Source organism: Borostomias antarcticus, assembly GCF_949987555.1.
Source record: "Borostomias antarcticus genome assembly, chromosome: 12".
Classification (NCBI taxonomy): domain Eukaryota; kingdom Metazoa; phylum Chordata; class Actinopteri; order Stomiiformes; family Stomiidae; genus Borostomias; species Borostomias antarcticus.
Window position 1 is genome coordinate 9,909,019 of NC_140245.1, and position 15,000 is coordinate 9,924,018.

General features: G+C 45.1%; 1 protein-coding gene across 1 annotated transcript in view; it reads right to left on the reverse strand.

Annotated features, from left to right (window-relative positions):
• Positions 1–11,532, reverse strand: part of LOC311315891 (neuropilin-1a-like) — a 47,541-nt gene extending 36,009 nt beyond the window's left edge. The window contains exons 1-2 of the mRNA XM_084446600.1: positions 10,843–11,532; positions 9,926–10,100 (exon numbers count right to left, since the gene is read on the reverse strand). Coding sequence (XP_084302726.1) covers positions 9,926–10,100; positions 10,843–10,933 — 266 coding nt within the window. The 5' untranslated portion in view covers positions 10,934–11,532. The remainder of the gene's footprint in view (positions 1–9,925; positions 10,101–10,842) is intronic.
• Between the last annotated feature and the right edge of the window lie 3,468 nt (positions 11,533–15,000).

Consider the following 15,000-nt stretch of genomic DNA (forward strand, 5'->3'; position numbering starts at 1 on the left):
ACGCACTAACGCGCACACACACACACACACACACACTCACGCACTAACGCACACACGCACACACACACTCACACACTAACACACAGACACACACACACACACACTCCCACATTAACGCACAGACACACACACACACACACACACAGTCACGCATGCATACACACACACACACACACACACACACACTTCTCCAGGTTACAGGACTCAGGATAGGCTGCAGTTAAGATCCCAGATACAAGCCTATTCAACGTTTGAGTCGAGGTAAACACACCCATAGGAGAATCTCTCTCTCTCTCTCTCTCTCTCTCTCTCTCTCTCACGTACACACACGCGCGCACACACGCACACTCCTCGCCACTCCCCTCCAGCACCTAAAATTAGAAACCCCCCCACAGATGGTGTGTGTTTGAGGAGAATGCAACACTAACGTACCCCCTGCTGGTCCACCAGCCCTTCCCTCTCTCATACCTCCCACACCTCGCTCTCTCTCACACACACACACACACACACACACACACACACACACACACACACACACACACACACACACACACACACACACACACACACGCACACGCACACATACACACACACACACACACACACACACTCTCTCTCTCTCTCTCACATACACACACACACTTTCTCACTTTCTCTCTCTCTCTCTCACACACACAGACACACACACTCTCTCTCTCTCTCTCTCTCTCTCTCACACACATACACAAACACACTCTCTCTATATCTCTCTCTCTCACACACACACACACACACACACACACACACACACACTCTCTCTATATCTCTCTCTCTCACACACACACACACACACACACACACACACACACACACACACACACACACACACTTCGCTCCATTTGCAGTCAAATTGTGCCAAACAGCCAATGGATGAGCGACTCCATCCATCGCTTGGATCCCCCCCCCCCCCCATCATCCCTCTCTCCTCTGAAGCGAAGCAGAGGAAAGGCCCCCACAGTCAATCCTGCAGGGAAATTAAGGAGACAAAGAGGATGAGGAGGAACTGTTTCCTGGCTTCTCTAAGCCCATTAAGGACAGATTTATTCAGGCCAGAGGCCAGTCCAGACTTATATAGTCGTCATAAAGTTTTACTGACAGATACTATCTATCTATCTAGACTAAACTGTTCTAGTAGTAGCTTTACTGGATATTGTGTATCTACAATACAACACTGTAGTAATGACTTAAGCTGCATACTATCTATCTATATCTAGCTGTTGTAGTGGCATTTTACTGGATACTATGTATCTACACTATCTACTGTACCCTGTATCCATTATAGCAATTTCACAGAAGTACAATATTTTGATCAATAGCTCTATCTAGCATTGCTGTATAAATGAGCAATATGTACAGTTCCATTCTCACGCACAAAATGTTCTTTTTAAGTTGTAAGGGTGTATCAAAATGAGAGGGAGCGCCCGTCTTTCAAATTCACCGCCAAAGTATTTTGGCTTTCGTGTGAATGTGCGCTACTTCAAGGCTTGTCAATTTTAGTTTTTCCAGCTTTAGCTACAGTAGATTTGTCAGAAACTAGAACCAACAACCACAAAGAAATGCGTCACCAACCCCGACGCCCCAACCGGCTTGGCCTTGAGGTTGAACAAACAGCGTGAGAGGTGTTCGCTCAAAACACATTCCTGAGAACGGACAGCGTTTCACACCTGGGAGAGACGGGAGGGGAACAGGCCCCCTTGTCAAAGTACACTTCATCCATATCTCCACACCTTAACGTGAGTCGAGGGAAACCATCAAACACGCCGTCACTTAAACCTCAGGTTCTGACATGAGTTTGTGTTCGTACCGAGTGCTCAGACTAGTTTATCTCCGCTCACAGGGCCTGAGGGGGCTTACCTCAGGAGGACCCCTCTGACGTCTCCCAAACATATGCCTTTAATTAACAGGCCGTCACACTAAGCCCCCCCCCCCGGCTGTTCCTATGGTAATGTCCTGTCATCAGCTCTTCTGACAGACGGGGAAGTGAGGTGGGGACGAGGGCAGGAGCGAAGGGAAAGCGTTAAGTGGTCTTTCAATCTGCAAGGACAACACTGTCTCTAACGGGGTTCTGTCTGCTGTTCGGTTTGGTGACGTCCGAGACGCCACTTTGTCTCGGGGCTGCGCTCCGTGTCTGGAAGCTCCCGGGACTCAGGGAGAGGATGGACTCTTATTTCCTTTCCTCACACGGACAGCATGAAATCATGTGTGGTTCAGACTATTAGGATGCATGCTAGATTTATGTAACTATGGATTGCACTGGTTCACGCGCACACACACAGACACACAGACACACACACACACACACAAACACCCATGCCCATACCACACACACTCATACACAAACACACACACGCACACACACAAACAAACACCCATACCACACCCACTCATACACAAACACACACGCACACACACACAAACACCCATACCACACACACTCATACACAAACACACACACGCACACACACACTCACTCACACACACTCACACACACACACACACACATACACAAACACCCATGCCCATACCACACGCACTCATACACAAACACACACACATTCTCTCCTAACAGGCTGACCCCCAGCCCGCTCACACACCCGTGACCGGTCAGCCACATCACGACCTTCATATTCCCAGAACAGAGCTGCTCCTCAGTCAAACCCTTGTTCTGTTTTGATACCAGATTTGCATCACTGGTGATAACCACCGTCCGGACCCAGATTACATGATGTAGAGAGAGTCAGACCCAAGATCGTATCAGCGGCCAATTGGAGCAGCCAGACTCCCGAGACTCCACCCCTCCGGCCATCCCCGTGACGAACAAAGCTGTCTCTATGGTTCCCGACGGCCTGGGAGGTCACCCTGAGAGGATGGTGGTCGGAGGGAGGGAGGGAGGGAGGGGAGATTCATCTGTGCCACAGCGCCAGCAACACATAGAGTTATTGTGCTGCGGTCACTGGGTGGCCATTTTGGATCAAAAAGGGGATGGGTTTCCTGCCTGCCATGCTTAGGTGATAGAGGCTCAGTGGAGCTGGAGACAGCGTCTGGCTGACCTGTGACCCCTCCCTGACCCCGAGCAGAAGAGCAACATGACCCCTTACATTCCAGGGTCCGTTTCTGGGATCCATTCGGGAGTCACCTCCTAAACTAGGGGTCATGCTCAGCGAAGCGCGCGGTGGAGAAAGCTGTTTACAAGAAACAGGTCGCCTAATTGTCAGACACACACACTAGTTTTAATCATGCCCAGGAGCAGGCTCAAGACCAGAGGTGACCGAGCCGTTGCGGCGGCTGCCCCTAGGCTCTGGAACAGCTCGCCCCTCAACATCAGATCCACCCAGACCCTCAACGTTTTTAAATCTTTATTGAAGACGCACTTTTTCTCCCTGGCCTTCAATTCCAGTTGAGCATGACTCCCAGGCTGTTGTTGTTGTTTTGTGTGTGTGTGTGTGTGTGTTGTTGTCTTTGTGGGTATTGCTGTGTTTGCGTATATGGTTGTGTGTTTTGTTGTCATTTGTTTTTCACCTACCTGTACAGCACTTTGGTCGATTGTAGTCTTTTAATGTGCTTTATAAATAAAGTTTGAGTTGAGTTGAGTTAACCAACCTCTACAGAGAGAGAACGTTTTACAAGCATGACAGCAAAGGTGTCAGTGAAAAGTTTCCCTGAAAAATATGGATCAGACACTCCATCTGTGTTTTATAGTTATACTGCGCATACACCTGTTAATGATCCCGTTGTCACTGCAGCCGTAGTATGTTAATGTCATCATTGAGTGAGGGTTGACTCATACAGTAAATTCCTTGACCCAGATAGCAAGCGGATCTGGGCCATATACAGGCCAGATCTGGCCCTTGTGGCTTAGTTCCGGCCCATATATGGCCCAGAATCATTACACATTCGCTTGCTATCTGGGTCCACCACACGATGACGTGCTCACTCAATCAGTCTTCACACCCAAACCTTTTGCTGTGTCCACTGTTTGGTCACTGTCCACTATGTTAGGCCCCTCTGGAGTGTCTTGTCTGCTACCATTGTAAGTGCCATCACTAAAACGCTGGTTCAAATGATATCATTCACGCAGCAAGTCCAAACTCCACCACAAGAGAGCTGTGAGGGGAACAGGGCTGTTTATGTGGCGAGGGCGTTCGTTGACGTCGGTCTGTGTGTGTTGTCCTCATTGTTTGTGAGTTCAGGAAAGCAACACTCACATTCACGTTCACGGACACTGCGCACAACAACGTGCACCAGCAGATGTTTTGAGACGTTGAACAGCAAGCGTCTTTTTCTAATTGCTTAGCGTTTACCCTGAGGGGGGGCTGAAAGTCTTTCAAATAGCGTTTCGATCCAGGCCTGCAAGAGAACAATCTCCAGCTCCCTGGACGACGCGCAGAGCTCCGGTACACAACGGTGGAGGTTACCAGAGCGCTCGCAAGGCCGCGTGACCTTTGCTTTGAAGCCATCTGGCGATGAGAGGAGTCAGTAAACCTGGGGTGCCAGCTGCGCGGGAGAGAGTGATGTCGCTGCCTCTGACCGGCTCCAAACTCCTTAACTCCTCGTTAATCTGCTCGTTGGGCCCTAATCTGACATGTGTTTTTGTTTGACTGTGCAGCTCGCTCATCAGTAGGGGAAGCCACGAGGGACATAATTTCTCAAGGGCACTTGGTTTGCATATCTCGCCTGCTCCTCCAGGTTTGCTGTTGTCTATGTGTGCGAGAGAGAGAGAGAGAGAGAGAAAGATTGTGTGTGTGTGAGTGTGTGTGTGTGTGTGTGTGTGTGTGTGTTTGCGTGTGTGTATGTGTGTGTGCGAGAGAGAGAGAGAGAGAGAGAGAATAAACAGCGCCACAGTGCTTCATATGGTGAAAGGGGTAAGTGACCGCACTTGTTTAGAAGAATACATCCAAACAATGGCCGTTCTCTTTCACAAGTGAAAGGAGAGGATGATTCAATTTCCCTCTCACTCAAGTAAATATTTGCAGTATAAGACAAATATCGTCTGGAGAAAGTCTTCTTTTTAAACAATACAAGGCCCTGTTGTCGATGGGCTGTGTATCCAAAGGGTGCGTGTCTAAGTCAGCATTACCTGCTGTACTGTAACTTCTAATAGACTTCTAATAGGTTCAGAAATGGGTCACCAGCTAAGATCTTGTTGTAAATGGCTGGTGTGTCGCGGTGAGTCTAAACTGCTGTGTGTGCTCTCTGCTCCGATGGAGCAAGCAGCCGGAAGGGAGGGCTACCCTCAGATGAGGAAGTAAGAGAGAGATGGAGAGAGATAAGAGTGAGAGAAAGAGGTAAAGAGAGAGAGAGGGAGAGAAGTTGAGATTACATGTGAAAGTAAATTGAGGAACAGTGAGAAGAAAGATGAGATTTTTTTAAAAAAAGAAACAGAACAGAATGTGTGAAAGAGGAAGAGAAGGGAAAAAAACAGGCATAATAATGAATGAGATCGTGAGAGAGGGAGAGAGGTGAAAACAATGAAAGAAAGAGCGAAAGCGTGAAGAAATTAAGGATGACTTGTGAGAAGAGATCAATTCCCCTGCGGAACATGACAGCTAATAACATACAGAGGCTCTTCTTTTAAAGATGTCACTATGCGTTTGATCATGCTGACCAGCCATTGTACCCTGTGGCTTTCTAATATCCCTCCACCACAGACCCTAGAACCTCAGGTCTTTCTAATATCCCTCCACCACAGACCATAGAACCTCAGCTCTTTCTAATATTCCTCCACCACAGACCCTAGAACCTCAGCTCTTTCTAATATCCCTCCACCATGGATCCTAGAACCTAAGGTCTTTCTAATATCCTTCCACCACAGACCATAGAACCTCAGTTCTTTCTAATATCCCTCCACCACAGACCCTAGAACCTCAGCTCTGTCATCTGCCTCATAAGCCTGGAGCTGGAGAAAGTCAGATAGATTTTTTTTTGTCATTTTCTAGTCATAGATAGTCATTTATGGTAAAACTAATGCAATATGAAGCCTATAAATATAACATTCAACAGGGTTCAAGGAACAATAGGCACTTTGTTGTTCTTTTGGCATACAGAAAGATGGTTTATATTTAACTGTTTTTAAAAGTAGTTCTCAAGCCATTTGAAAATAAATAAGGTAATGGAAAACAAAGTGAATGAAGAACAAACAGTGAAGATTAAGATAAGAGATAGTGAAATACATTCACATCCACATATGTTTCCTGTCCACTTCAAAGTGTGAAATTAAGGGAATTGGACCATAGTTTCACACTAACAAATGAGATTATGGTCAGTGTTGAATCCCTTAAAATTAGTCTCATTAGTGGCCAACCACAAATGAACCCTGGCTTGTTTTGAAAGCATTTAGACCTTGTATAAGAGCTACAGCTGTGACAGCATAACACAAGCAGTTTGACAAAGACAACTATTCTGCTTCTGCTGAAACTTTAGAGAGTGCAAACATTGGTGTAGGCCTAGCTGGCACTAAGTTGGGCTGAAACCGCATGACAGGGGATGACTTTGGGGAATATTTCAGATATGCATGTTTGTGTCCTTTATAACACAGTGGACAACAACAAAATTGCCACATGCTGACCCAGGGTCTTAACAAAATGATCCCACGCTGACCACTGCCTTGTCTGCAGTTTTTGGGAGCTCCAACATTTTGAATGCATCAGCAATGCCGGTGTATCACGCAAACAAAAGTCCAGTGTAATGGTGGTGCCACTGGGTTCATCCTACAGAGTCACTTATAGGGACATGGGTTCAAATCGCACTTTTGCCTCATTCAGATCTGTAGCCTCGGTCTCCTCAGCCACTCCTCATCCTGTCTAATAAAACTATTTCAAGGAAAACGATTACAGCTAAATAAACCCACTGCTATCGAAGGCGCCTTAGGAATTGAAAAAAACATTGTACAGTATCTCCTTTGATAATTTCCCAAAGGCTAGGCAACCATAGATAGCAATTCAATGAGCTATTTGTGTTTGTTTGATTGAGAGTGGTAGGACCAGCGAGATGTTAGTCCTGTGACTGGGTCCCTCCCTGGGAGGAAATACTTTGGCAGCTAGCGATCGCGAAGCCTCACAGGGGGACAGTTAATCCAGCCAAAACGTAATCTCCCTCCCCCTCGCGTCTTTCAATCCAATCACCTCTCTCTTTTTCTCTCTCACTCTGTTTGAGTCTCTGTTTGTCCCTCTCAGTAACACTTTCTATGAAGGTCATGTTTACAAAGCATCATAAGCACATTCATAATGCACTTATAAAGCCTTATAAAACTTGTTATAAATGTTTCTAGTCATGCATGGCGCCTTATAACAAGGTTTATAAATGATTATAAGGGGTAGATATACTGTATTGTGTTATACCTCCATTCCATGCACACTATAATTACCAAACATTAGTCATTTATAAATACACATACAGAACCACTCTAGCGTATCCTAACAGATTATAAAATACGTTTCTGAAATGATTTAATGTCTTATAGAAATCAATAATACTCTATAGCATGACTTTGTGAGCTTTAAGTTAAGTGACAGCAATTGTATAATACTATAACACAATTAAGAGATATTGTGAGCAGTATTTGTTGGCTGTAAGTAAAGTATAAGACAAACATTCATAATTGTGTTATACTGTATACAATTGCTAATAACCTTATACAGTGCTGTCACTTTACTTAAAGCTCACAAAGTCATGCTATAACGTATTATTGAAGTTTATAAGACATTATTCCATTTCAAAAATGTTGATTTTATAGTCTGTGTGTGTGTGTGTGAGTGGGTGTGTCTGTACGGTGTGTGTGTGTGTGTGTGTGTGTGTGTGTGTGTGTGTGTGTGTGTGTGCGTGCGTGTGTGTTCCACTTGTAAGGTAAAAGTATGTCATGCCATAGAAGTTAGTTCAGAGACACTTCATATGAGTAGAAAGTAGCAACAACATCACAGTATAAAACGTGGGAGATTCTTCTCACAGACAGAGAGGGAATCAGTGAGGAAGCATGCATTGAAATTCAGTGAGAGTTTCAACAATGTAGCCTATAGCCTACTGTAAAAAGATAACCCATGACTCTTTGACCAATCTGCAAACTTTGAACCGGCGTCTGTTTCAACTTCTGTATTTGAAGGGGAACCTATGTATTGTTGGTCATGCTTATCTCACTGTGGCTGTGAGAAAGGAGACTGTCCTTGTCTTTAATATTGCTCCACAGTTCCCATGTAGGCATGGCGAACGGATCCTAGAGTGACCACAGATTATCCTCATTGATATTATCTACATCAACGTCCATTATGGGAACGTAAAGTTGTCAGTTTACGCCTTTGCTTTCAAAGGGAACGTTCAAGAATGTTCTGCCAACATTCCCCCCCTCTGACCTTCCCTATCTTTAAGGCCATGACACCCCACCAAAAACTAAAAGAAAAGCCCATCACCATAGCCTCTATACATTCATAAACATGTTGTATTTCAGAAACATAATTATAGACTGAGGAAGCAGACCTTTGTAGCAGACCTGTTGGAGGCGAATGGGCCCTGGCTGGTTTTACGAGTGGACGCTGTACGCTTTGTTTGGTTAGTTAATTGCAGCCATGTTTCATGACAGAGCTGGACATGTGCAGTCCGTCCGGCCTCTAATTGAATTAGGAGTAGGGAGCTATGACATCCTCTCCTCTCACATTTGTGAAGACATTTGCACAACGTTCAAGCTGCGGGTTGGCAGTTTCAACGTTGGGATGACGTTGGACCAACAAACGTCTGTGTACGGTACATCATGCGAATATGCCCTCTATTAGTAGGCACTACAAGAGGCCAATTTCACTACTCCCAACTGGTTTCAATTATGAATTTATTCAGAATATTCAATGCATCATGTTTTTGGAGTTTGCTTGTGGTCAAGCGTTGTTGATGACAGGGAAAACGTCTCAAATTTCTTTTGGAAACCTTAAGTGGAGTTGTGGCCTGGTGTATTCCAAACGACTCCGACCCAAAAACAACATTCACTTCTGCCAAACTTTAACTATGAGCTACACCCCCAACCATCGCCCAGTATACATTCTGACAACAAATCATGAAATAGATGGAGCAAAATCATGAACGAACAGCAAACAGCCAAACTGTTCACTCCAGGATATAGGATACACACTCCAAAATGAATCCAATACATGCTTTCTGTAGGCGTATAGAGTCTATGCTGTCACTTCTTGTAGAACCGTTTGGATGTGTTTTAACAAAGAGCCATTAGAATAGGTTCTCCACTGCCTAAAATGGTAAATCTAGAGGAATAAAATGAAGAAGCCTTATTTGGTACTACTGTTGTACTATGGTACAACTTTTTTTTTAAATCTGAAAGATGGAGTCTATAGTAGGCTAAATGTCATGTCATGCTAAGGACTGCCAGTGTTTTATAGGTCCCTTGGTGCAGAAACTCTATCCAATAGTATTCAGGGACCCCATCTGCTAGACAGCGCTAGTCAGCCAAACATGATTTACACGGGGTGTTTATGGAGCATTTAAAACTCGCACAATAATAAAGATTGGCTTATTTATGGACGTTTGTGAACACATGGCTTTTGTGAGCATGCTTGCCATACGATTTGGTGTGTGTGTGTGTGTGTGTGTGTGTGTGCGCGGGCGCGCGTGTGTGTGTGATAGTCACCTCTCATTAATAGGGAGTCAGACAATAGAAAATTACTGTTTCAGATCCATGAATGTGACATCATGACTCATCAAAAATTAAAACCAACACCTGTTAAAAACAAATGTGGATTTCCTAAACCCTAATCTCCAATACACCAGGAGGAAGGATTTCCTAACCCCTAATTTCCAATAGACCAGGAGGAAGATGAACAATTTCATGACCAATAGGTGGCAGAGTTCATCACTACATCCCTCTGACCCATAAAAAAACAGCCGCACTTACTTGCATTCCCTGTCTTCCAGATCAAAATGCGGGTTGAAGTTGATGAGTATCTTCTGGTTGGACTCCGGGGCTTGTATCACCCACACGCATTGTTGTGACGGCGGATAGGAGGTCGGGTAGTGGGGCGAGGTGAGATAGTCTGCGCTCGTTATTTCAATCCTATCTCCGCATTTATCTGCAAACCAAGAGAGAGGGCCGATGAGAGCAATGGCATTCTGAAAGAGTTTACAGAAAACTAGTGACGGTGTTGCAGGTGTGTGTGTGTGTGTGTGTGTGTGTGTGTGTGTGTGTGTGTGTGTGTGTGTGTGTGTGTGTTTGTGTGTGTACGTGTGTGTACGTGTGTGTGCGCGTGTGCGCGCGTGCATTTGTGTATGGGTGGGTTATCCTCTTTTGAGAATTTTGATATGGTTCAGCCACTCCTCGATGAAACACCCCATATCATTTATGTAAAATACCACTGCGTTTTTTCCATGTGGAAAAACGAAATATACCTGTAGACAGTAGGCTATGTTATGCTACTCATAAACCTTATTATTGATTGAAAAGGGTCTGGGTCTGTAGCAAATAACCCTGTCATATAGCCTACCTGTTGTCTCCTTAACCAAGCCCATGTGATAATGACTTAAGCAATAACATGCTTGCTTGGATGTATTTGCTTGGCTTGTCATTGATAATGACTCCGCGAACGAAACCCGAGGAAAATGCAACAAATGAAACCGCTGTCTTGATGAGCAGACTTTTGAATGCAGAGCGTGTCACACACAGATGCGCAAACCAAAGCTCACGAGACAGTGTCACAAAGCGAAGCCAAAAACAGGTGAGTGCGTGCGTGCTTGCTGACAAATTTAGCCAAACGAATAACAAATAACGAATTGTCAACCTGTTACGTAATATTATGTATCTCAGTTGCCACTTACCACTGAGAGTCAATGAAACAACAAAGATGATTTCGGTGAAAAAGAACAATAGAACTCCACAATGCATCGTTGGGTTGTGGAATGCATACATCTATAGCAAAACTGAAGAGAAAAAAATCCCTTATTCCCTCTCGCTTATAGCCTAAGTAAAGCAAAACAATAAATTTCTCAAATTCTAAAAGATTTGAATTCTTCAGGTCGCCAGCATCCTGCGCGATTCAACTACGGATTCCTCTCTTCTCCGCAAGTGCTGTTTCAGTCACTACAAACTTGCCATTTCCCAGAAAATAATAATCCAAATGAGTAGTAGAACAATAACTCATCAATAACTAAAAAAGAAAATCCGGTCGTTAAAATGGCACAGCACTGCCCGCTCGCTGTCATTAACCGGCTACCGTCAGGCTAATTCTAAAATCAAAGTGGACAGAATCGTACTTCGAGGGCAATAAATGAGCCCCAAGCAAAGCGCCGCGTAACGGAGTCCGGAGCCAGAGTCCTTCGCTCTGCCTCTTCGCTGTTCGCTTCTCCTCCTTCGATCAGTGACTGACCGCCAAAGTAGAATGTCAAGAGGAGTTTAGTCGCTGTGCTGCACGCAAGCTGATAAGGTACCAATGGTATTTCCACTCCCCAAATTCCAGCTACAAGACGAAAACTCTGCCGACCGTTCGCTACGATAGGCAGGAGCGAATGACACCGGTGCGCCCTCGCGCGCGCTCACAGCGCAGGGTTGCAGACATCAATAATTCATAGAAGGTTCTGCCGTTCACTCCGACAGCGACTAGAACCCTTTCGTCTGTCGATGGTTCCGCACTCGCCGAAAAAAACATTATTTTCACATAGGTCTACAATATTGATTCCATGTAGCCTATCACTTATAACAACACCACGGTGATAATGCGTAAAATGACGCGGTCTGATTGTCACTCTCAGCAATTCGTGCTGAATCACACAATTGGCCTATATTTTATTATGGCTTTTATGGATCGTGTTATGGGTCTGCCTTTCAAAACTACGAGGCCGAATTGATAGATACGTCTTGCAAAATAAGTTGGGGAAAAATGGCCCATTATCCAATTTCCACACCATGTTAGAGTGTAAAAGCTATTCTGGCCGTTGTTCCGTGTCGGGGTGTACTGCTGTGAAAGTGAGTCTGATGAAAGATGAAAGTTGTATTTCAGAAGGGAATGAAAATAAATTGAGGCTGTGGTTGCTATGATGCTATGTGGCATGCATGAATGTCTCCTAAACCATAACATAGTCAACTCTGACTAAGACACTATGAAGTAATCCCACTTGACATTTTCCTTATTACTCGTCATTTTCATATTTTTGCATAATTTTTGTGTGTGTGTGTGTGCTACAGTAACATGTATCACAGATGAGCAAGATTGATTCGGCATTTCAGGAATGCAAGTCATAATCATAACTTATTGAGTCTCTCTTCTCTGAAACCAGGGTTGAATTCCAAAAACAGTGTGATCAAGAGCTCCAAAGGTCAGAGGTCATCTCGTAGAAGTGGCCTTCTATCATGGCCTGGGACATCTTTTAAAGTCCTGAGTACGATTAACATTTCAAACGTACCTATTTGAAAATTAGGTAACACATACTAAATATGACTGTAGCATCACACACACACTGTACATGGATTACATTAGGCTGTAATTAGGCCTGTACTTTGTCACATGACAGCTTTAAAGTTGTTGAACCGACTGTGGAGCCGTATAAACACAGACACACACACACACACACACACATACTGTACGCACGCACACACATACTGAAATGAAGCATGTGTCTGTGTGCTGTGTGTGTGCAAGTGAGCGTCTGTCAACTAGCTCCTCACTAACAGCTCCGGCGCGCCACCTCTAACCTCGGGGGGCGCGGCGTGGGAGCAGCTCGCTCGGCAGGGAGGGGAGATCAAAGATGGAGGGCCTCTGAAAGGACGCAGCATCCTCTCTCTAAACGGGCGCGTTCACAGCTCTGCCTCCGGAGGCCCCCGTCTCTGTTCAGATACGACGCTCTCCTTCCCTGTACGGACACATTTCCCCGGTAATTACACCCCTTCAGATGGCGTGCTTGAACAGGGACGGTGTGAGGGAGTAGGCTCCTTCAGGGGTCTCTCCTTCAGGGTCTCTCTTTCAGGGTCTCTCCTGTCAAAGTGCAGCCACATGGCTGAATGGAGGTCGGTTCGAATGCATTTTTTCAAAATGCCATTGTTGTTTTTTCGTTTCTGATTTTGAACAATGGAGTAATTACAGTAATATCACAGTAATTACAGTTATATCACAGTGAGGTCACAGTAATACCAGTTATAACACAGCAATATCACAGTAATTACAGCTATATCACATTAACATCACAGTAATTAGTAATATTAGTTATATCACAGGAATTAGTTAGCGTATAGTAATATTGCGGTAATTTCAATAATATCACAGTGAATATAGTTATATGACAGTAATATTGCAGTTATTACAGAGCAGGCTGACAGTGTTGTTTCCCCTCGTTATGGTGGGATGTGAAGCGGAACCCATGTTGAAGGTTCAGTACACCTCACCCTGTGAACTGACATCACTCCCTGGAACGTGCTTCTGGTAGAACTCAAGCCCAGTCTGAAGGATATGATGCATCGTGGATAGTGAGAAGTTTAACCTGTTGCAAAATCACAGAACCCTAGTCCAGAAGCAATCTTTTCACTCTGCACTTTAATGGTGGAAAAGGCTTTGGAACACGACATATTAAGATCACACTGTTGGGACATGGGCTGGCATCCAGAGAACCTTCAGCGCGCCGATCACACCCTGAGACAAAGCCTGCTCTGGCAGGGGCTCTGTCTGTCAACCTGCTGCACTGCCAGCACAGCTCCCTGGGAGCGAGGAGCAATCTCGTCACGGGGACAAAATGGCTGCTCAGGCCTGAAAATCATCTAGTCCTTTATTTACTCTAGTGCTTCTTTAATCGCAACCCAATACTGTTACAGCACAGCTTAGAAGAGCCGCAACAGGGAGGGAGAAACACGCCACGCCCAAATTAAAGGGAAGGAATTTAAAGGGATTTATTCTTCACGCAACAAACGAATAAAGGAAAAGTAACACAAAGGTCAAGGCTGGGATGTGGAATGTCTGTTCTGTTAGCAGCGCAGTGAGGGGTTGTGTGGAGAGTGTGTTGTGTGGATAGTGTGTTGTGTGGATTGTGTGTTGTGTGGATAGTGTGTTGTGTGGAGAGTGTGTTGTGTGGATAGTGTGTTATGTGGATAGTGTGTTGTGTGGAGAGTGTGTTGTGTGGAGAGTGTGTTGTGTGGAGAGTGTGTTGTGTGGATTGTGTGGTGTGGAGAGTGTGTAGTGTGGAGAGTGTGTTGTGTGGATTGTGTGTTGTGTGGATAGTGTGTTGTGTGGATAGTGTGTTGTGTGGTGTGTAGTGTGGAGAGTGTGTTGTGTGGATTGTGTGTTGTGTGGAGAGTGTGTTATGTGGAGAGTGTGTTGTGTGGAGAGTGTGTTGTGTGGATTGTGTGTTGTGTGGATAGTGTGTTGTTTGGAGAGTGTGTAATGTGGAGAGTGTGTTGTGTGGATAGTGTGTTGCATGGAGAGTGTGTTGTGTGGATTGTGTGTTGTGTGGAGAGTGTGTTATGTGGAGAGTGTGTTATGTGGAGAGTGTGTTGTGTGGAGAGTGTGTTGTGTGGATTGTGTGTTGTGTGGATAGTGTGTTGTTTGGAGAGTGTGTAGTGTGGAGAGTGTGTTGTGTGGATAGTGTGTTGCATGGAGAGTGTGTTGTGTGGATTGTGTGTTGTGTGGAGAGTGTGTTGTGTGGATAGTGTGTTGCATGGAGAGTGTGTTGTGTGGATTGTGTGTTGTGTGGAGAGTGTGTTGTGTGGAGAGTGTGTTGTGTGGATTGTGTATTGTGTGGAGAGTGTGATGTGTGGCTGTTGTGTCGTGTTCTAAAGCTTGGAGGTCCAGGGGCCCCGGCGCACCCTCCAGCTCTGCTGACCTCCTGGCCACGCCCCCAGACTCCTACTACACACAGAACACACACAGAACACACACAGAACACACAGAGAACACACACAGAACACACAGAGAACACACACAGAACACACAGAGAACACACACAGAACACACATAGAACACACACAGAGAACACACACAGAACACACACAGAACA